Source organism: Phyllobates terribilis, unplaced genomic scaffold (assembly GCF_046119375.1).
Source record: "Phyllobates terribilis strain yellow unplaced genomic scaffold, ASM4611937v1 Scaffold_3__8_contigs__length_932513732, whole genome shotgun sequence".
In the NCBI taxonomy this organism is placed as follows: Eukaryota; Metazoa; Chordata; class Amphibia; order Anura; family Dendrobatidae; genus Phyllobates; species Phyllobates terribilis.
Window position 1 is genome coordinate 202997554 of NW_027362763.1, and position 24558 is coordinate 203022111.

Genomic DNA, 24558 nt, shown 5'->3' on the forward strand with positions numbered 1-24558 from the left:
TACAAGGACTGCCCCTTTGTATCGTTGCTCAGAGGTTCCACCTTCCAGACCCGTTACACAGGCAAAGTGGGAGTTGGGAGCGGTGCACTTTTGAAGACTTGAGGCAAGGCTTTAAGAAGATAAGAAAGCCCTTATTCGTTTTTACCTGCATGGCCCACCTTTCTCTGGGAGAACATGACTGCCTTTGTTGCTTTCCACTGCTGAGTTCTCTGTAGACTCCTGTAAAGACCGAACACAAATTACATATTCCCTTGCCTTACTGATTGTTTTACAGAATTGTTTAATGCAAACAGAACTATTGTACAAGCTACATATTAAAAAATTTCCTTCATTAAGTTCAATATAAAAATATATATGAATACAATTACATATAGGGCAAACATTACAAAATACCAGTGGTATTTTGACAGGGAACTCTTATCCCTTTTACAGACTGGTGCTCCACTCATTTGCTGTAGGGCTGCCGAAAAAAGCCGATTGCAGGGCTCGGCAGTCCTTATAATAGATTAAGGGGGCGACGGTCGAGCATGTACACTGTGGACCATTCTAACAGGGATAAAAGTGCACTGTTCCTCCGATCAGTTGGACCCCCTCCAGTTAGTAAGGTATCACATGTGAATAGTAGATAGCTCATTTTCATCAGACAACAGAGATGAATATGTTTTCTTTTTAATTTTACACTAAAAAATAGGTAAAAGAGGGTGGGGCGTGTTTATTTCAAATAAAGGTGTCTGTGTCTTTTTTTCAATTAAACAACTTTATTCTGGCAGTGTATGTTTTACAATATCACTATGTGATTAGTAATGGGAGCGTCTTATAGATGCCTCTCCATTACTATCCCTGGACTTGATGTCAGAGGCCGTAAAACAGCTGACATCAACCCCAACCCTTTTACCCCACTTGCCACCGCACCAGGGCAAGTGGGAAGAGCGGAGGCTAAGCGCCAGATTTGGCGCATCTTATTGATGCGCCATTTCTGGGGCCGTTGAGGGCTGATGTTATTAGCCTGGGAGGGTGGCCAATATCCATGGCCCCTTCCCTGGCTATTAATATCAGCCTACAGCTGTCTGTTTAGGCTTTGTTGGTTAGAATTTATAGGAGGACCCTACGTTATTTTTTTTTCTGGGGTCCCCCTGTAAAATAACCAGTAAACACTAAGCAAACAGCTGTGAGCTGTTATTAATAGCCTGGGAACATTTAGGGCTAACGGCTCCTTTCCTAGCTCCCAGCGGTCGACTTTCCCTCTGCTGGTTAAGAAACACGCGGGAGCCCACACATTTTTTTTTAATTTAATTCTTTATTTTACACACAATGTACACAGCGGGTGCTGAATACAACTCCCAACATTGTTGCCTGCTCTCGCTGATCACAGAGACAGCAGGTGACAATGATGTGAGCTGCCTTCAGCACCCGGCGCCTGGGAACAGCGCGATCTGTACTGCTTTTTCCCAGGTGCTAGTACATGTCACACTGATGACACATGGATGTCATCCATGTGTCATCAGTGTGCAGCATGCATTTCATCTGTGGTTCTGATAAAAAATCGATATGTCTGTGGGTTTTTAAACAGACACACGATCAGTGTGAAAAACCTGACATGTGCGCACCACCATTGAATACAATGGGTGTGCGTGTGTCCATATTTGCGGTTCTTAAAAAACGGAGCACATACGGACATGAAAAACGGACGCGTGAAGGGGGCCTTACAGTGCCATTCCAGCCACTTCTTTGTTTTATGTTACAAAATTGTGCTGACAAGTTCTCTTTAACTAGATGGCAGTGTAGATATTATATGAGATTTTGATATGAAACATAAAAGGACAACATTAAATACTTTTACAAAATCATATATAAAATAAAATTGAAAAAATCGTACAGTTATCATAGCTGAAGCCTTATCAGAGGGGGCCTTATGTTCATCCATCGGTGATGCATCTTTCTTGCAAGAGCCGCATCTCCAAGTTCCACTGGAGAGACCGTAGAGAGAAAGAAGCAAAGATAAGTCATTCCCACTGTAAACAAAGAGGGCTTATTTTTAGTTTTAATAGGTTCCGGGGGGGGGGGTTGGGGGGTTATTTAATTAACCCCTGCATGACTGGACAATTTTTTAGTTTTATACTTCAGGCCCCAATTCACTTTTGCTGTTTCTCCAGCTTTTTATTTTTTTTATTGGCTTTAGCTCCTTAGTCGCTATACATTTTGCACCACTATTTAAGTTATCTTTAAGTATTTTTATATTTTTCCTTGACATCTTTGCTTGTCCAGATGTTTTAGACAGATTCATTTAAATGCAACTTTAACCAAATGTCACTATTTTGGTTCATCTCACTCCAGTCCCTGCCTTGAGAAAGTTTCTGGAGGAGTTTTCAATTTGGCGCATTTTTGTGACTTTTTATAAGATTTGAGACTTATGGTGCTGAAAAGTTGCAAAAACTGGTTAAAGACAGAAATACAGTTACAAGTTTCTTTGTTTTTATGCCAAATTCATGAACCGCATGTGCCATTTTGAAGAATTTGGCACAAACAAATGCCAGCAAATACAGAAAGAGAAAAGAAGAAAAGAAACTTTAAGAAATCACAAATTATGAATCAGATTAGTTGTGGTTTTTAATGGCACCATTCACTTTACCACACAATGTACTGGAAAACAGAAACAAAATTCCATATGGGGTGAAATGGTGAAAAAAAAAGAATTCTGCCACTTTATTTGGGTTGAGTTTTCCATTTGTGCTGTAAAGGTGGCTGAGCAACATGATTCTCCAGGTCGGTATAATTACAGAGACACCACCCTTGTATAGTTTTTTAAAAATGTAAAAAGCATTTTTGATTAATCCCACTATTTTCTATGAGTAACTTTATTTTTCAATCGATGGATCTGTATGAGGGTTTGTTTTTTTTATGCTGAGCTTTCATTTTTAATGCTACGATTTTGGGGTACAAATGACATCTTGAACACTTTTTATTACAATTTTTGTAGTTGTACAAAATGACAATTCTATCATTTTAATTTTTTCTTCCTCTTGATGGCATTTACTAAACAGTTTAATTCATTTTGTATTTTCATAGACTGAACTTTTTAATTCTCGGTGAAACCAAAGATTTTGTAGCCTTTAATTTTTTTTTACTTGGAAAAGTGGGTTGATTCAAACTTTTTTAAAATATTTTTTAAACATGTTTTCTTTATTTTTACTTTATTTTTTTAGTCCCTATAAGTGAAGTGATCCTGTGATCGTTTGATTCATTGTATTATATGCAGCAATACTATAATATTGCATCATATAGGACAAATTATGTAGCTGTGGCTGGGCTTCATGGGAATACAAAGATAGCAGAGATAATGTCTTCAGTAGGCCTCCGACTTTTGTCACAACCCATCGGGACCCCACAGTTGGGAGGGTCACTGGCACTGTAACATTCATTAATGCGATTATGGCACTTAAATTTCACCGGATGCAGTTGGATGAATACATCGGTGGACTGCAATGCTGGAGTAAATCAATTCTTCAGAAATATCCATATAAACAAAAATGAAAAGCAGCACTCACCAGATCTTCTTGGCTTAAAAATCCTTTATTCCATCATATGTGGACAATGTAGGAAAACATGCGTCAGGCAGGTAAGAAAAGGGAGTGGATGCAGGGGAGGGAGAGAAGACGACGGCCGTTTCGCATCCGACAGACGCTTGTACGGGTCCTATAGAAGCGTCAGTAGGACGCAAAACGGCCGTCATCCTCTCTTATCTCTTATAGGGTATCACCCTATTGTGCGCTCTGTTTCCCACTTCTAGATTTAGTCACATAAATTTCACTGTCAGTGATTGACAACAACTCCATTTAAGTGGCAGATTATAGACAGGTGCCGGCTGCATAACACAGCCCACACCTGCTGTGTATGGCACAGGCTCTGTACTCCCCCAAGTGACATGTGAAGTACACATTTGCTTACCACACTGTACTTCACACGTCAGGAAGGGCGTAGGCAAATTTATTTGGAGATCTGCAACTTTCTAATATTCGTTGTTTCAGTTTTACACCAATTTCAAGATCTCTGTTTCCTTCCCTAAGCATATATCTATATCTAGAGGCTGAAAATCGTATTCTTGTGCCGCTGATACAGATACAAGACTTGTTATATAACCCTGTAGTAACAAGCCATGTATCTTTCAGATGGACATGATCAGGGCAGGTTTTCAGTCTGTAGATTAGGGGTCTTCATCTTGTGTCTCTGACTGTTGTGGATCCCTCTGCAAATTCATCAGGTCTGTCTATAATATTAGATTAATAAGGTATTGAAGTAATTTTAATTTCACAGAACATTACAGAATGCAGGGGAAAATTACAGAATTGATGCAGAAATGCATAATATGCTGATAAGTAATGCACCTGGGGATATAAGTGAGGGGAGGCACAAGGCACGATAAGTGAAAAGACCTGGGACATCCATCACAGCACAATAACTCTCCACCATCTCGACACATGGAACACTCATCATCATTGCTCTGGAAAAGACAGGACATAAGGGGTCACTTCCGGCCCTTCTGTAAGACCCCATACACATTAGATGAAAGTAGCCTGAACCTGCTGATTTGGGCAGGATAGTACAAACATCTGATGAGCTACACCTGCTGCTGTTAACTCCTAAAATTATACAGTCAATCTCTGACAGCGACATTTAACGTACACAAACTAGGGAAAGGGAGCGCTGTTTCAGGCACCTACCAGCCTGGCATGGCACCAATGGGATGCTATGATAACCAGGGGTCTGATTGAGCCTCCTGTGCTTGCCATTATGGTGCTCTTATGAAGATCAGCCAGTGAATGGCGTTCATGGTAGACTGTGATTTTTACTATAGATTGCAATATTTGAGTATTGCAATATATAGTACAAACAATCAGATGATCGTAAGTTCAAGTCCACTAAGGAGAAAGAAAATACAGTAAAAAAAACACAAATGTTTTAAGAATAAAAAAAGGTATAAAAAATATAAAATCTTGGATCACTTCTCCCCCATTAAAAAAAAAAGAAACAAAAAATGAAAAAATAAACAAATCTGGTTTTACTGGGTATGTAAAACTCCAATCTACCCAAATATAAAATTAATTACCCCGATGGTTAAACACCATAAAGAGAAAAAATTGAAACTGCAGAATTATAGTTTTTCGGTTGCCGCTGCACAGCAAAAAAATGCAATCAGAAGCGAACATCATATTTACACCATAATGGTTTCAATAAAAACATCAGTAAACCTTCCTATGGCTTTGTCGATGGAAAAATAAAAATGTTTTGGCTCTTAAAAGAAGGGGAGGTAAAAATGAAAGCGCAAAAACAAAAATTGACCTCTGCAGGTAGGGGTTAAATTTCAGCAATATAAAGCACTGCATCGATAAAACATAAGGGAGATTTCAGAAGGAATTTGCTCAGGCAAGATAAAAGCTATGTTGTTACACAGACCTGATGATGTGACATCTCTGAAGCAGGGAGGGTATGAGTAACAATGCCAGTCTGAAAAAATGGCAAAAAGAATGCTTGTTTAGTTCTCACTGTTCTTCTATAAGACATATGTATATTAAGCTATCTGAATATTCCTTATATGCATTGATGGGATCCAGGTCTTTTTTGACAAAGAACATAGAGGGCTTGATTTATTAAGTACTTTTTAGGGACAAGACTTTTAGGATCGCTGCTTCAAGTAGGTGGTGCTAGAGTTCTAGTCGTCTTCCTCTCTGAAGACAATTTGCATACTTAATTTCCCAGAGGAGCATGCATGGCTTATAAGTCTCCTTACTTTAAAATGCCAGACTTGCCTTGTCACTCTCCATAAGGAGAGAGACACACGTTGCCCTTTAGACCGACCCCAGTCCAAAGCCTTTCGCATAGCCAAATCACATCTCACACTTTGCACTGATGAGGGGCAACACCATGAAACATTGGGTTTGCAAATTGAGATTCTGGTTTGGCTTTTATCCTAAGTCATATTGCAAGGCTCGTTATAGAGTCAATACTGACTTTTAGGACCGCTGTTTCCAATAGGTGGTGCTAGAGTTTTAGCCCTCTTCCTCGCTGAAGAGACAATTTGCATATTTAATTTCCCAGAGGAGCATGCATGGCATATAAGTCTCCTCACTCTGACATGCCAGGATTGGTTTCTAACTCTCTACAAGGAGAAACTTTACCCCTTAGACCCTAGGTACAAGCCATAAAATTCCCGAATTGTAAGTAAAACAAGACTGCGTAAAAGTAATACTAAGTAGTCTATATCCAGATCTATATCCAGAAATATATTGGTTTCTGGCTCCTACTTCTTGCGACCTACAAAAGTACAGGATCTAGTACCAGGGCATAAATGAAAGAGACTGTAACTGCAAGAATTACAAAGAGATTTCTTCTCTGCCACCCTGGAGATTTATAGACCTGCATAGAAACTGTGTACATGAAATGGTAAGATACTGCTAATCAAGACTATTTGCAGTGTTGTCTATTGCTTTATTTTACATCCATTGAAGGAATAAAAGAAATGGTCACAAAGACGTATATACTTTTCAAGGGCGCATATTTTAATAATTTGCAATATTAAATACCACTTATGTTACAGAAATCTCATGGCTGCCCCTGGAACGGATACATTTACAAAACTAGTAAATCAAATAAGAAATGTATTTAGATCTTTTTAATTGACTTAAATGGTTAAATATGTCGGCTGAATGTACTCACATGATTAATGGATAGCTTTGGACGAAGAGTCAGTTTTAGAGGTTTATTTTGGCTCCGCTCTGTGCTTTCCGGTTCTGTTTCCTTCTGTTTGGACTTTTCTGTGAAATTATTTTTTTATAGCAATGTGCTAAAAAACATGCAAAAACCAACACCCTGACACGTTTTACAGCATATGGCTTTATTACTAGATCAATGTATTCTGAAATAATACAAGACAAGCCATATGCAGTATTCAATTCCTAAATGTTCTTAGCAAGATTGCCCAGGATATTGTCATACAAAATATTAAAAATCTCTGAAGTCACTCAGCCCCCCTCCCTCTTTTTTCTTATCACACAGATTTCCAGTAAGACAAGAGCTGGTAATCTAGCTGACACTCTTAGAAAAAAAAAGGCTTACAATGGGCATAGAGAAGTAGGGAATTAAAATGCAGGACGTCCTTTTGAAGCCAAGTGCCAAGGAGGATGTCTTTTGGTGAGTAGACAAAGAGGTTTAAAATAGACAGGAGAACTTTTGTCAAAGAGTTGGACAACAAAAGGGTACCTGTGTTATACATAAACAGGGCAGTGGAAGCCCTTCTGTCCACAGGAGATGCAGGTTGGATTAAAGTAACACTGTGGTTTCCTGCAGAGTAAATGTTACACTAAACCAGCTCAAACTTAATGTCTCCGAAAGGAAATATTGAATATTAAAATTTGTATAAATCCGATATTGATGAAACATACATTTTCAGCACCGGGGCTAATAGTGGAAGAAGACACATAATTTTTCATAACTGTAGCCCCTGCCTATGAGCCACAAATCCACAGTAACCAGATAACTGACAACAGCTATGTCATGTTTACTATCTATGGAAAGGTAAAATCCCGATGAAAAATATGGCAGCAATCTCGAACTTCTGTGACCATCAGGAGTGAAGTTATTGCATAAGTTGATACAGGGAAAATATATATTTTTGTACCATGTTAGCCAGTAGATAGAAAAAAATTTCGATTTGGGAGTCCTCAGTAGTTGATTCTTTTTAATGGCTAACTGATAAGATGGTAACAAGTTGCAAGCTTTCGAGACTACTCAGGCCTCTTCATCAGGCATAGTATAACACAAAATCTGAAGCATCACATATTTATACACAATAGGACACAGAAATAATGCAATAGATGAGACAGGTGACGCAAAGCAGAGCTATTACTATGAGAGAGAGATAAACAGTTCTGGCTGTAAATATTTTAGCAGTTCATAGATAAGGAGTGTGAAAGTTTTATTGTCCTGTGACTGAGGTCTGGTCCAGGGTTGTGATGAGCCCGCAGTTCTGAGGACCACATTCCTTAGTTGATGTAGAATGACATAAATCCATGCGACACATTCATTCCTGCTCTGAAGGTGTCAAAGGTCACTATGAATTTATATTCCCAAACTTTTCTGTCTCTCTGAGATTTGAAATTACCTTTTAATACCAATAATTTCATGTCTGTGATGCTGTGATCAGGGAAACAAAAATGCTTGGCCACAGGTAGATCTATTCTTTTTTTCTTTCATTGTGTGGCGATGATGATTCATCCTTGTCCTACGTTTTTGCCCTGTCTCCCCTACATACAGCCCCCAGGTGGACATTTGGTACATATAATTAAGTACACTACATTAGATGTGATACAGCTGAAAGTACCAGGGATCTTGTAGTCCTGATGTGAATTGGAAATCTTTATCTTGTCTGTGGTCATTATAAACGGACAGGTTTTACATTTTTTCTGGTTGCAGGGAAAGGTTCCTGTAGCTGGTGGAGATGACAGGGAGCTTCTGACAATGATGCTTCTTAAATTTTGGGCGAACTGAAACACAGAAGTGGGGGGTCTGGAAATATGGATTGTAATTGGGCATCTTTTTGTAGAAAGTGTTGTAGTTTCCGTGCAGCTCTCCTTAGCGCCTCCAGATTTGGATTGTAGGTGACTACTAGAGGCACCTGCTTGCTTTCTTGTTTAGTTTTGTAATGTAGGAGATGATTCCTTGATATTATGGTGGCTCTTGTAATCTGGTTCTCAATTGTTCTTGGATGGTAGCCCTGATTCAAAAAGGTCTTTCTGAGGCCACCAAGGTATTTTTCTCTATCCATAGGGTTGGAACATATCTGATTGTTTCTGATGGTTTGGCTGTAGACAGTAGAGTTTTTTATGTGTTTTGGATGGAAACTGTCCCATTTAAGGTATGTTGGACAGTCGATTGGCTTCCGGTACAAGGATGTCTCTATTTCATTGTTCTGTAGCTTGACAATGGTGCCCAAAAAGTTAATTTCAGTACAGGAGTAGTTGACTGTTAGGTTGATGGTGAGATGAAATTTTTTTTTTTTTATTAAAGTGTTCATGGAATGTCTTCAGCTGTTGCTTGGACTCTGTCCAGATGATTAAAATATCATCAATGTAACGATAGTAGGCCAGAGGCCTGATGAGACTTGAGGACAAAAAGTTACTTTCAAGCTTGGCCATGAAAAGATCTGCGTACTGTGGAGCCATTATTCTTCCCATCTCTGTACCAGTCTCCTGTAGATATATGTTGTTATCAAATTCAAAGTAATTGTGGGTGAGGATGAATTTTGTAAGTTTTTGTAAGTTGTAAAATATTTACAGCCAGAACTGTTTATCTCTCTCGTATAGTAATAGCTCCGCTTTACATCACCTGTCTCATCTATTGCATTATTTTTGTGTCCTATTGTGTATAAATATGTGACTCTTCAGATTTCATGTTATACTATGCCTGATGAAGAGGCCTGAGTAGTCTCGAAAGCTTGCAACTTGTTACTTTTTAATGGCTAACTGAAAAGATGGTATCAACCACTGAGGACTCTCAAATCTAAATATTTTTGCACAAGTTGGGGATTTCATAAAATCCTAAAGGGCTGAGGACATCCCACAACCCAGCCCACTTCAGGTCATCACGGGGAGAGTGTGTGGGTGGAACTCAGGGGCTGATAAAAGATCAAGGCAAATTCTGATCTGTGTTCAATGCTGAGAAAGATACATGTCAGTGTAAGCTTGATCCCGTTAACCAGACGCTGCTTGATCCCGTTAACCAGACGCTTTCAACCGAATTGCTTCTGTCCACTACTTGACTCGTCTCTGTGAGTGTCATAGTAAGTTTCTTTGGTTGTATCCCTTTTATTTTCTGTAACTGTATATGCTGTATTGTTTTTTCCCCTTTGTAAAATCTATTGTATATTTTTTATAAACACTGTCCCCTTTTGGATGAAATATAAAATTTAATAGTTCTGTTCCCTTTGTTCTGTAACCGCGCCTCAAAGTCATACGTTACCTACCAGGCCTCCAGACAGCCTGAAAAAACGACAGCAAGTAGTCTGGGGTTATCATGGAGTTAGCGTTGATTGTACTGGGGTATATATATATATTCCATGCATTGGAATCTGGAGGGGTATATATATATATTCCATGCATTGGAATCTGGAGGTGTATTTACCATACGCTCACTGTTAGTTTTCCGATAACGGGCCTATTAGTGCGAACAGCCTGCGGCCTCCTCCGTTGATCATCGGCCAATCGTGTAATTGTCCGGACGATAGGGGGCTGCAGAGAGCTATTCGACAGAAAGATCACAGCGGGTGGTTTTGTGTGACCTTCCCGGGCTGCGATATTTGTGATAATCTTGCCAATATCATTTTTTTTAATTCAATCAATGGTTTAAAATTTAATAAATAAATCATAACCCATTTAATCCTAGGCCCTCTAGCGCTACCACTCTAGCGCTACCACTCTGGTGCTTCGCTCTGGTCTCTGTTTACTTCAATCACTGGTCTCAGTGGTCTTGTGCCGTACACCACTGAGCCCAGAGACTAGCTGCAGGGTTTATGTAGACAGCATGTGATAAGCTCCAGAGAAGTTATCAGAAAGCATTGGTGAGCATCAGAGAGATGGTTCTGGAGCCTGAAGCAACGGGGAAGAGGGGGCTCATTTTTCAGCAAAGTGGATCCCAAACACTTGTAGTTATGTAAAATAACAAAACCGGGTGGTACTCAGCCTTCACCGCTTCAGCGCTGGCTCTTTGTGTTTTGGCTGCAGCAGTAACATTACAACTACATGCACATCACTGCTGCAGCCACTCACTAAGCACATCGGCTCATGCTGTCTACATCAGCTGTGCCGCTGAGCTCAGTGAATGGCAGCAGCAATTACTTGATATTGCCAAAATAACAGAGACTAGAGCAGCATTGCAAAGCTTAATACGAACTTTCTCACACTTGACAAATCTCCTTTCCACAAAATAGGTGATCATGGAAATGCATGTGACCCGACCTGAGCACTGTGAAATCTGTGAGGAAGGGTGCACAAACAAGTGAAGGAGGAGAACCTGTAATACCTATGTATTAGTATTTGCCATAAAATCATGTCCACAACACATTTAGTATAATAAACATAAAGTGGCCAATCCCTTTAATGGAGGTAGTTTAGGGCAAGAAAATGTATCTAGAATTTTATTATATATGGGTCAGTATTTTTTTTAATTGGAGTCAGAACTGATACAGAGTTCAAAATATCTTGCTCGACTTTACAAAGCACAGTACTGTCTGCAAACATCCTCCACTAGAAAGGGTTACATGGATAGGAATATATATACAGTTGTGCTCAAAATTTTACATACCCCGGCAGAATTTTTTCTTTCTTGGCCTTGTTTCAGAGAATATGTATGATAACAAAAAAACTTTTTCTCCACTCATGGTTATTGGTTGGATGAAGCCATTTATTGGCAAACTACTGTGTTTTCTCTTTTTAAATCTTAATGACAACCAAAAACTTCCAAATGACCCTGATCAAAAGTTCACATACCCTGGTGATTTTGGCCTGATAACATGCTCAGAATTTGACACAAATGGGTTTGAATGGCAAGTAAAGGTAACATCCTCACCTGTGACCTGTTTGCTTGTAATCAGTGTGTGTGCATAAAAGCTGAGTGAGTTTCTGGGATCCAGACAGACTCTTGCATCTTTCATCCAGCCACTGACATTTCTGGATTGTGAGTCATGGGGAAAGCAAAAGAATTGTCAACGGATCTACTGGAAAAGGTAGGTGAACTGTATAACACAGGAAAAGGATACAAAAAGATATCCAAGGAATTGATAATGCCAGCCAGCAGCGTTCAAACTGTGATTAACAAATGGAAAATCAGGGGCTCTGTAAAACCCAAACCACGGTCAGGTAGACCAACAAAAATTTCGGCCACAACTGCCAGGAAAATTGTTCGGGATGCAAAGAAAAACCCACAAATAACATGAGCTGAAATTCAAGACTCTCTGAAAACTAGCGGAGTGGCTGTTTCAAGATGCACAATAAGGAGGCACTTGAAGAAAAATGGGCTGTATGGTCGAGTCGCCATAAGAAAACCATTACTGCGCAAATGCCACAAAGTATCTCGCCTACAATACGCCAAACAGCACATAGACAAGCCTCAAAACTTCTGGAACAAGGTAATTTGGAGTGATGAGACCAAAAATTGAACTTTTTGGCCACAACCATAAATGTTACATTTGGAGAGAGGTCAACAAGGCCTATGATGAAAGGAACACCATTCCTACAGTAAAGCACGGAGGTGGATTGCTGATGTTTTGGGGATGTGTGATCTACAAAGGCACAGGAAACTTGGTAAAAGTTGAGGGAAAGATTAATGCAGCACGTTGTCAGCAAATACTGGAGGCAAATTTGCACTCATCAGCCCGGAAGCTGCGCATGGGACTTACTTGGCCGTTCAAACATGACAATGATCCAAAACACAACGCCAAGTTGACCTGTCATTGGCTACAGCAGAACAAAGTGAAGGTTCTGGAGTGGCCATCTCAGTCTCCTGACCTCAATATCATTGAGCCACTCTGGGGAGATCTCAAGCGCGCAGTTCAAACTAGACAGCCCAGGAATTTACAGGAACTGGAGGCTTTTTGCCAAGAAAAATGGGCAGCTTTACCATCTGAGAAAATAAAGAACCTCATCCACAACTACCACAAAAGACTTCAAGCTGTCATTGATGTTAGAGGGGGCAATACACAGTTTTAAGAACTGGGGTATGTGAAATTGTGATCAGGGTCATTTGGATGTTTTTGGTTGTTATTAAGATTTAAAAAGAGAAAACACAGTAGTTTGACAATAAATGGCTTCACTCAACCAATAACTATGAGTGGAGAAAAAGCTTTTTTGTTATCATTCATATTCTGTGAAACAAAGCCAAGAAAGCAAAAATTCTGCCGGGATATGTAAACTTTTGAGCACAACTGTAGCTTCCATCAAGCTACTGTATAATAACCTTTATACTGGTCACATACCTCTCTTATCTGTTTCTTGTGTGCCTCTTAGGAAGAAGTTCCCAATGTGGGGCTATGTAATATATACTGACGTGGCTGGGGAAAAATAAAGTATTTACCTTGCTATCCTTGCTTCTACAGAAGTGTTAGTTCTGGTATAGTTCAGATCACTGCTTAAGAGGACCTATCACCAGGTGAAAAGTGGTTAGTTTGTGCTATTATTGTATTACCGCTGATCCACTGGCTATTTTTTTTGTTTATTTTGTTTTGGTCAGCAACACAGACCAAATGTGATGACGGAGAGGGCGGGACTTCCTGGACGGCAAATGGATCAGCGAGGACAAGGACAGGCAGGGCATGCAAGATGGGAAGGCAGACAAGAGAAGTAGGGAACACCAGTAGTCGAGAGCCAGCAGTCAGGACATATGTGGCGCCCCTGAGGGTTCGGTCGCCACAGAGTTATTGCATCTCATCCAGAGGTGTGGTACCTTACTCTCAGGTAAAGAAGGAGTATGGCTCAGGACCCTAACACCTGCATTCATTACACCACATTTCCGGGGGACAGGGCGAGATTGCTCCTATAGGAGAGCACAGTCCGTGGTCCCTGGCTGGAGTGGGGGGAACCACCTAGAGAGGGGGAACTATGTAGTGGATGGGGTGGAGGACGTAGATCCTGGGAGCACGTGTAGAAGGAGGTATAAGAGGGAGGAACCATCTTAGATCAGGGTTCAGTTCCAGTCAGACAGACTGAGGTGAAGACAGGGAGCAGGGGCTCTGTATGAGCTCTGCTCCACAGGCGGGCCTAGTCAGAAGGCCTGAGCCTGAGGAGGAGAGGGAGCAGGAAAGGCTCCAGGAACGAGAAGAGAAGGGACCCTAGGGGTACAGGCCGTGCAGCAAGCCACCCGTATGCCCACTGCTACCAGGAGGTAGAGGGGTCAGGCCAGATAGAGGGAACCGGTTCCTCAACTAGCAAGAACTACAAGTTTCAAATGGAAAACCGGAGGCTGCAGCACATTAAGTACCGCAGGCCATAAGTCCACACCAGTCCACTAAGAAGGTAGCCACATAGGACCCAGGGGACGGAACACACGTCGCCCGCCAAGGCCCGAGGATACCGGATAGAAGTGTCACTAGGTGTGAGGTGCAGGAAGAAGGCCAGAGAGAGGACACACAGAAGGGGGTCCTGCTAAATGCTCCGGAGTTACCTGAGGGTCGGCTGAACCCCTCACTGCGTGAACACAGGACGCCGTGGGCCTTGCACTGGCGCCTGTAACTGGAACTGCTATAATCGTGAGTAAAGACCCTGGGACTGCACTATCTGACTCTGTGTTATTACTGACTACCTGCACCATAACCACCATCATCCACACGCACTGCCCTGGAGCTACACTCTTCCTGTGGGGAGTTATACCACCCTCGCTGCTATACCACCAGCTTCAGGGGACTGTTCCGCAGCGGCGGTCTCTATTGACCGCACTCCACAGGTGGCGTAGTCGGACATTATATATAACGTACACACCTATACTACCCTTGGATTGACCCCCTGGGTCACGGACCGGGTCACTGCCACTGTGACTACTACCCCCAGCGTCTACCGGCCCGGCTCTGGGTACCCCACGGCCCAGGGGGCGTGTCACATACACATACACTACAGATATACAGCCAGTCCAGCAGTTGCAGCAGTCAGATAGTTAATGGAAGAGTTGTATGTTATCAGCAGACTAAAGCCCCCGTCTCACATAGCGATATCGCTAGCGAGATCGCTGCTGAGTCAAGGTTTTGGTGACGCAACAGCGACCTCACCAGCGATGTCGCTATGTGTGACACTTTGCAACGATCAGGCCCCTGCTGTGAGGTCGCTGATCGCTGCAAAGTGTCCTGGACCATTTTTTGGTCGTTGGCCTCCTGCTGGCCGGCACACATCGCTGTGTGTGACCAGCGGGACCAACGATCAGGCTGGTATCCATGGTAAACATCGGGTTACTAGGGGCACGCGCGCACTTAGTAACACGCTGTTTACCATGGATACCACTCTGCTACGGTGCGCGGGAGGTTACCGCTCACCTTAGCAGAGTCGTATCCATGATAAACATCGGGTTACTAAGTGCGCGTATGCCCCTAGTAACCCGATGTTTATCATGGTTACGAGCCTGCTCCTGCTTCAGCAGCAGGCTGGTAACCGGGAGCAGGACATCGTGGAATGATTCTTTCCACGATGTCGCTGCTCCCCTGATCGCTGGTGAGCCTGCCTGTTTGACAGCTCACCAGCGACCACATAGCGACGCAGCAACGATCCCTGACAGGTCATATCGTTGTCGGGATCGCTGCTGCATCGCTTAGTGTGACGGGGCCTTAATGGTCTATAGCAGAGACATGTGCAATCAGCAAACAAACAGTTAACTGCAGGATATAGTGATAACATACAAACTGCTTGTAGAAAATAATACACACTTTTGCAGTAGTGTAATAGTGCGAATAGCATTAATATTAGCAGATACGAGTTTATGAACAGCTTATAGTAGACAAATGATTAACCGTAAATCTGAGCCAGGATTTTAATGCAGATTATTGATAGAACAGGAGTTTGTAGAAGAAATGATTCGTCAGCTGAGAGAAATGAAAGATGAGGCAAAACTCCTGAAAGACATGTGGAACTGAATGCAAAGCTACTGAATACTCAGACAGCACATACCTGTCTTAATTGACCTTAAGAGGCCTTGGCTGATTCTGTAAAAGGAGCTCGCCAAGTTACTTGAAAAACCGGCAAAAACAAAGAGAGGTCGCAAAAGGAGATGGGAGCAGGGCCTGGCGCTGGAGACGGGACAGGAAAGTAATAACAATAATCCCAAAAGCATACCTCATAGTCCCAAAAGGCTTAGTTTCCAAATAAAGAATGTAACATTATGGAGTGATTGACTGTAGTGCTGATGGGCGCTGTAGTAGTGAAGTCACCAATACAGCCAGTAAACATAAAGAGGGCAGCGGGGGAAGGGAGTATCTGCTTTGCAGCTTACTAAAATAATAACGATTATTCAAGTAAATTACCCAAAACAACACTTTTTCCTTTTAAGATCTTTTGAGGTGTATGGATATTATACAGGGAATCTCCTGCTTCATGAGAAAAGAATCTGTGCTGAATCAATAGTAAGTAATTAGCTGGCATTAGAAATATTGTACATGTCTACTTCCTAACCACATAGACAATTCATGATTTAAGATTTCATGGATCTTTAATCCCTCTTATTCGTATAACAACCAGAAGAATCGAAATACAAAGACTACCTACCTGTGTGAGTCTTCCTATCTGATGCCCATGGTTTGTTTGTGCTGAAGACTTCCATTTTCCTCTCACCATCACCTCCAGTGGTTGGTAATTTTTGTGGTGCTTCCATAAAAATTGAACAAAACCAATTTATGGTAATAATTTTTTGTGCCATTTATGTCTAGTTTTGTGTGTTTTACGCCTGTATTTTCTTTGTGCCATATTCATCTTTTCATTTGCTCCTATTTTAAAGTCAGTTTTTTATGTGTTTGTTTTTGGTTGATTCACCATTGTCGGTGGGGTTTAAGCTCTCTGGATATTTCATCATTTGCGACTGTTTGAAAAGTCACTAAATTTTTGGGCAAATGTACTCTAGTTCCCGCAGAGTGATTTTATGTATGCAAGAAATGTTTACAATATTTCATCTAAACGTGCGACTTTTTGCACTAGGAGGTAGAGAAAAAAGAGGATAAAAGCACAAAGAAAGACATTTTTTTACTTTACTCAAAATTCATAAACCACGTGCGCCATTATGAGGAATTTGGAACAAAAAACAATAACAAATACCATAAAACAAAAAAGAAAAGTGATTTAAAAAAAAGCAAATGATGAATCGAGGCCAAAATGTGTAGTTTAAGGTCTAAGGTGGGATGACAGAGCAGACACCTCTCCCTATGCCTTGCTGTTATATTTGTTTGTTGTTTTTTTAAAGTAAAAACATTGGTTCTGTCAAATTTTGAGAATTTTTCAAAATAGTAGCATTTTATAAATCAGTCCTAAAATATCTGAAAAAGCCACATTGCCATAAAAAGCAGAATACAAACTAAGCAACAAAAGACAACTTGAAAAAAGGCACATATTACAGTCACTGAGAGGTATTCATGAGAAATAACTGGTGGAAATGCAATGATGAATAGAGTTCATAGATTTTTGCAATGAGACTGCCTGTTAATTTGTCATGCTGCCCTCGATTTGGGCGCCACAAATATATTGACATGTTCTTTTTAAGTAAATAAAACTCCTGCAAATTTCCAATACCCATTGTGTTTCTATCCCTCATTATTTTCAAAAATGTCTACTTACTGTCAGTAAATAAAAAGGTTCATTATTTCAGTTCAGGGGCATATGGATTTAAATATTAATATTCTATACTATTCCTCTATGCTACAGACATGAGGTTAGTTTAAATGATTATGTACATTTTATATTTTCAGACTGAAACCTCAATATGGAAGTTTCTCCTAAAAAATATATAGGGTTGCCCTTCTTTCATCCATTAAAACTTAATGTGGAAGAAAGTAGGTTTTAGAAAGAATATGAAAATATGACTTCTTTCCCCATCCTACAGTAAATTTGAAAGGAGCTAGCCGAACCAATTTCTCTCTACCTCTGAACCTTAAAGAAGTTGTCCACTACTTTTCCATTGATGCCCTATCCGTGGGATAGGGCATCAATGTTTGATTGGCACCCCCGCTGATCAGCTGTTATCGGTGTCGGCGGCCGGAAGTATACACTTGCGGTGCTTGGCCATCTAGTTGTAGTAGCCACTGCGGGGTACTGCACATCCGCCTCCTATTCAATTCAATGGGTGGCGGATGTGTAGTACCCTGCGGCGGCCACTACAACTAGACAGCCAAGCACTGCAAGTGAGAACTTTCCGACTGGCGGCCACCGGCACCGATATCAGCTAATCAGTGGGGTCCACGGCCGATCAGACGTTGATGACCTATCCTACGGATAGGGCATCAATGCAAAAGTAGCGGACAACTTCTTTAAGTGTTCTTTTTTATCCCCAGGGCTAAAACATGTTACGTCTTTTGCAGCAACATTGGAGTTAGACATTTACTAAGTTTGAGAACCCTAGTGTAGATGTGTAACATTGAACTGAAGGAAGAAAACTAACATAATGATGAACTGATATGTGGAGTCAGGAAGGAGTTTTTCCTCTAATATGGGGTAATTAGCATCTGCCTTATGGGGTTTTTACCGTCCTGTGGATCAACGTGTTCGGCTATAGGTTGAACTTGTCGGACTTGTGTCTTCTTTCAACCTTAAAAACTATGACACCCAAGGTGAACCTCTACTTTTTATTAATTACATTAGTAATTATCATTATTTATTATGACTGAATATTCTACCGCTTCCCATATTTTACCTCTACATCTCCCCTCTGCCAATTCATTCATTCGTTAACCACTGCCCAGTGTATTTGTAGCACCCCGAGGGCTCGGCTGCTACAGGGGTATTGCACCTCAGACCAGAGGTGTGATATTCCACTCCCGGGTAAGGATGGAGTGTGGACCAGGACTCGTTTAGCTGCATGCACCACACACACCCCATTTCCGAGGGACAGCTCAACGGTGCTCCCACAGAAGTGCAGGCACGACAGCTTCTTTCCCTGGCTGGAGTGGGGCGGGGAAAGGAAAACCCAGTGGTGTAGGAGCAGATAGGGGTGGGTCTCTGGGCATAGATAGGAGCCCATTGGTTGCTAGTCACCTGGGCTCACACATAGAGGGAGGTATATAAGGTGGGCACCATCTTAGATCAGGGTTCAGTCCAGTTCAGTTCAGTGGAGACAGTCTGAGGAGAAGACAGGAAGCAGAGCCCCTGCATGGGCTCTGCTCTGCAGGCAGGCCTTGTCAGGAGGCTGGAGCCTGAGAGAGAGAGAGAGAAGAAGGAACAGAAAGGAAAGTAGGAAAGGAACTGGAACAGAGGAGAAAGGAAGCAAGGAACACAGAGAAAGGCCCAGAGACACGAGGACAGAAGGAACCCCATACGCCCAGAGGAGATACAGGGTGAAGGGTTGGCAGAACAGGGTACCGGAACCCAAATTGGTGGAGGCAACAGATTCCTCAGCCAAAGACCGGAGGTTGTTACCACATCTTGGTGCGACCCCTCACTACATCCACCAGAAAGGCATACCGTATAGGGTCAGGGAAACCGGAGAGAGGTTTCGCCAACAGAAGGCCCGAGGAAGCTGGACAAAGGTGGGTCACTGGTGGGGACGGCCAGAGAAAGGAAAGGGAAGGGAGCTCTGAACCACACTCCGGAATTGCCTGGGAGTTGACCGAGTCCCTCACCTGGTGGACGCAGCATGACTCGGGCGGTCCTAACTGCGCACAAGTGACCTGATAAAGAACTGTGAGTAAAGCATTGAAAACTGCAACTGCACGTCTCTGTGGTTCCTCGCCGCACCAGCACCATCAGTACTGGGACACTCACACCATCACCACCATCATCCACATTAGCTGCCCTGAGGCAATACTTCTCCCGTGGGGAGTCATCCCATACTCAGCTGCGCAAACAACATCAGCCTCAGCGGTCGGCAGCGCAGCGGCGGTCCCCACTGACCGCAATCCACGGGTGGCGTAGTCGGACATTGTTAGTACTTAAGACTGCCACTGGTTTGACCGCCCTGGGCACGGACCGGGTCACCGCCACGGAGAACTACAACCCCCAGCGATCCGGCTCCGGGTATCCCCTTGCACAGCACAGGCCCAGGGGGCGCGTCAACTTTTGGCGTAGTCGGCAGGATCATTACCAACCCGCCACAAGCGGGTATTGCGTGCCTGAAGAAAACTGCACATGTACCTTAAAAAGAAGTCTCCCGCCATTTCCAGAAGTTTCCCGCCGTCCGGAGTCGTTTCCCGCCATCCGGAGCCGATTCCCGCCATCGGACGCCATCTTGGACCGTTTCCCGCCATCTTCATCCGTTTTTCCCGCCCTGGCAGAGCGGACGCCATTATGTGCGCACCAAAGGACAGCAGGAAGCCACCTCCCATCGTGGGCCAGGTCCCAGAGTGGCGCCAAAGAAGGAGCCCGCCCCCACCAGCCATGAATGCAGCAGTGGAGATGTCCATCAGCGTGGGAGGGCTGCCCTTGAAACTGACTGTCACCAAGTTGCCCCAGGACCACCCCCAATGGGGGCGGGAAGTGAAGAAAACTGTGGGGCAGGGCGCGGTCTGGATCAGTCTGGACAGACCGCACCCGGAAATGGAGGAAGCGTCCGGCAGTGCCAACACCTTGGTCCGGAGCCTGCTGCAGGCCGCACCGCCGGACAGCCTGGTGGAGATCCTGGCGCAGCTCCCCAGAGACCCGGAGCGTGCACAGGCTGCGCTGGAGGACTTGGACCGGAGGATGGTCCGGGCACAGCAGGATGCGCTGGCCGAGTGGAGAAGGGAGATGGCCCGGCAGGCTGGAACCCGCCAGCAGGAGGCGCCACCCGCAACCTGGAGCACGCCTGCCTCTGAGGATGGTGCAGGAGGGACGAAGGCTGGAGACGACGCCACGGAGGGAGCCGCGAGGATTGAGGCAGGCAATGGGGACGTCATCACCCCGAGCCCAGCAGCTGTAAGCCTGCCCCAGCCCCCCGTCGCAGAGCCCGAAGCCCTACTCACCACACCCGTTGCCGCGCCGCCACTGCTCCCAACTAGGCCTCAAGCGGCAGGAGCGGCGGTCACGCCCCGTTCCGCGCCACGCCCCTCGACCCCGGGCGCGGCAAAAGAGGAAGTACCACCGGCCTGGTCGCAAGGCCTGGTGAACCCGGGCGCCGCTGCCCCTCCAGCGCCCTCTTCCTCAACAGTGCCACCCCCAGACCCAACCGGAAATTTCCCGGCCTGGTCGCAAGGCCGAGTGCCCCCGGGCGCTGCTCCCCGACCGAGGCTCATGGTGCCACCCCTGGGCGCAGACCTCTTTGCGCAACATACCAGCCCGGACGGGCTGCCCTTCGTGTGGCCACCGGAGTACGTCAACCCCCGTCTCCGGAGGGAACGACCCCTGTGTGAGCCTCTGATCCCAGCTCCGGAGCCCGGCAAAATCGCTCCGCTCCCGCTGGAGGACACTCAATTCGCATGGGATCCCACCGGTGAGAATCTCATGGGGTTCACCCAGGAGACCCGGGCGGACGCAGCCCGGCGTGAGGAGAGCTGCCGTCAACAGCTGGAGGTATTTGAAAGGGAACGGCGGGAGAGGCGAATCCGAGAGGAACAGCTGCAGGCCCGGAGCGCGGAGCAGAAGCGCAGGGCCCGACAAGACCCCCGAGCCGCCCGCGGTCCCAGAGTCAACGGGACCATAATAAAGTTCCAGCTGGAGCATGGCTGGGGCTTTATCCGAGACCATCGAACCCCCGGCGACGTCTTTGTCACCCGCAGGGACGTCGAGAGCCACCTGCCAGAGGGACACCGCAGACGCGATCTCTACCCGGGTGATGTGGTCACCTTCACCCAGCACAAGGGTGCCAAGGGACCGTACGCCCTCCACGTTCACCGGCTCACGGAAGAGGAACTACAGTACCGCCCAGAAACTGAGTACACCGAGGGTCCGGACGGACCAGAAGATTACCCGGAAGAGCAAGGAGGACACCGTTACCAGTGAACGGTAAAGTGGAACTGTATATAGTTACCCGTCAGGGTACAAGAACTGTTGCTGATTGAAGTGTGGTCCCCGTTGAGACTAATGTGGACTGTTATCTGTGTGCCCCTAATCCCTAACCAGGCTGAGGACTGTGAGCAGCCATTCCCCTATCCCCACTGGCCGAGGACTGAGAGCGGCCATCCCTTGTATATAGTTGCGCTTCTTAAAGCGCCCCCTACTGGTTTTATACAAAAACTGCAACGCCTACCTCGGAATTAAATGGACTGTTGCACCTTTACCTGGTCGCAAGTTGCACAGTGGCCAGTGAAGAAGAGAATCTACTAAAATGTTTTACCAGAAAAAGTTTGATATGCTGAATAGTTTTATATGCTGCTAGAAAATGTTATATGACAAAAGAGTTCCAGTAATATTAAAAGTGCAGTATAATGTCTAGTAAAGAGAAAGTGTTTCCCATAAAGGGAAGTTGAATAATGCCGGCCGGTTTCTAATGTGAAAAGTTTTGAAAAAGTATTGCATGTTTTTGAATTGTCTTTGCTCTTTTCCAGCCCGAGGACGTGCTGTGATTTACCAGGGGGGAATGTAGCACCCCGAGGGCTCGGCTGCTACAGTGGTATTGCACCTCAGACCAGAGGTGTGATATTCCACTCCCGGGTAAGGATGGAGTGTGGACCAGGACTCGTTTAGCTGCATGCACCACACACACAGCATTTCCGAGGGACAGCTCAACAGTGCTCCCACAGAAGTGCAGGCACGACAGCTTCTGTTCCTGGCTGGAGTGGGGCGGGAAAAGGAAAACCCAGTGGTGTAGGAGCAGATAGGGGTGGGTCTCTGGGCATAGATAGGAGCCCATTGGTTGCTAGTCACCTGGGCTCACACATAGAGGGAGGTATATAAGGTGGGCACCATCTTAGATCAGGGTTCAGTCCAGTTCAGTTCAGTGGAGACAGTCTGAGGAGAAGACAGGAAGCAGAGCCCCTGCATGGGCTCTGCTCTGCAGGCAGGCCTTGTCAGGAGGCTGGAGCCTGAGAGAGAGAGAGAGAAGAAGGAACAGAAAGGAAAGTAGGAAAGGAACTGGAACAGAGGAGAAAGGAAGCAAGGAACACAGAGAAAGGCCCAGAGACACGAGGACAGAAGGAACCCCATATGCCCAGAGGAGATACAGGGTGAAGGGTTGGCAGAACAGGGTACCGGAACCCAAATTGGTGGAGGCAACAGATTCCTCAGCCAAAGACCGGAGGTTGTTACCACATCTTGGTGCGACCCCTCACTACATCCACCAGAAAGGCATACCGTATAGGGTCAGGGAAACCGGAGAGAGGTTTCGCCAACAGAAGGCCCGAGGAAGCTGGACAAAGGTGGGTCACTGGTGGGGACGGCCAGAGAAAGGAAAGAGAAGGGAGCTCTGAACCACACTCCGGAATTGCCTGGGAGTTGACCGAGTCCCTCACCTGGTGGACGCAGCATGACTCGGGCGGTCCTAACTGCGCACAAGTGACCTGATAAAGAACTGTGAGTAAAGCATTGAAAACTGCAACTGCACGTCTCTGTGGTTCCTCGCCGCACCAGCACCATCAGTACTGGGACACTCACACCATCACCACCATCATCCACATTAGCTGCCCTGAGGCAATACTTCTCCTGTGGGGAGTCATCCCATACTCAGCTGCGCAAACAACATCAGCCTCAGCGGTCGGCAGCGCAGCGGCGGTCCCCACTGACCGCAATCCACGGGTGGCATAGTCGGACATTGTTAGTACTTAAGACTGCCACTGGTTTGACCGCCCTGGGCACGGACCGGGTCACCGCCATGGAGAACTACAACCCCCAGCGATCCGGCTCCGGGTATCCCCTTGCACAGCACAGGCCCAGGGGGCGCGTCATATTCATTTCAGAATAGACAAAAGACTGTCCACAATTTGCCTCCTCTGTAGACTGGGTCTCTGCCAAAATATCCAGATACTTCCTTACACATGATCTCCTTCTTTGTTCTCCTCTTATTTGCTGCTCACATTGTCATCTCTAAGATTTCTCCCATGCATCCTTTCATACTTTGGAACTCAGTTTTATAATATATCAGACTGTCCCCCATCATCGAAATCCTAAAACCCACCTTTTTCAGAAAGGCCTACAACCTGCAATAACCCTTCTACTAGTACATGACCATATGATCAGCTTTTACCCTCACCTACTGTCTTCTTCCCCCTTCCCTTTTACATTGTAAGCCCCCGTGGGTACAGTCCTCCCAACCCCTGTACCAGTCTGTAATTCAATACATTTAGAGGTATTCTGGCTTCAACCATTCAAGGAAAGGATAACAATATCTAAATCTTTGCAGCTTCCACAAGTGGTGACGACGATGGATATCGCTGAATAAAGCTGGGATATGTTGTTTTTCTAACTCCCATAGAAATGAATAGGAGTTACAGAAACAGAATAGTACTGTGAGCTATGCTATTTTTCTTAAAGGGAATCTGTCAGCAGGTTTTTCCTATTTAATTTGAGAACAACTTTTATTGAGACAATATTACAATATAAAAAAATCATAAAAAGGATAATGAGGAGAAAGTGCCAATGAGCACCTCACCTCACCACACCGGCACCGTGTGACGTAACAACCTCACAAGTGCCCTGCGCCTAATCAGTGCCGACATCACTATCTCCGCCTTCGGATATATTGAACATCAATAGGAGGTTGTTGCGCACACGCCCGGACAGACTGGCGTGAGCATGATTAGTGATCCCACTGGAACAAGAACCGAGGAGTGCCTGGAGGGGCGTAACTAAGTATCAACCCAGTCCGACCAAGGTCGCACGGCGGCTCAGTCGACTCCGTGAACCAGGGAGGAACCAAGCAGAGGGACCAGGTGCTACTCCAGGTCAGACCCCCGGTCACAGCTGTTGACCCACACCAGGGAATGCAGGA

The 24558-nt window shown here is 44.7% G+C and overlaps 1 protein-coding gene across 1 annotated transcript in view; it reads right to left on the reverse strand.

The window, feature by feature from the left end:
* AIRE (autoimmune regulator) overlaps positions 1 to 24558 on the reverse strand; it is a 121674-nt gene that overhangs the window by 76309 nt on the left and 20807 nt on the right. The window contains exons 5-10 of the mRNA XM_073673033.1: positions 16287 to 16385; positions 6712 to 6809; positions 5452 to 5502; positions 4383 to 4498; positions 1877 to 1967; positions 146 to 219 (exon numbers count right to left, since the gene is read on the reverse strand). Of these exons, the coding sequence (XP_073529134.1) occupies positions 146 to 219; positions 1877 to 1967; positions 4383 to 4498; positions 5452 to 5502; positions 6712 to 6809; positions 16287 to 16385 (529 nt within the window). The remainder of the gene's footprint in view (positions 1 to 145; positions 220 to 1876; positions 1968 to 4382; positions 4499 to 5451; positions 5503 to 6711; positions 6810 to 16286; positions 16386 to 24558) is intronic.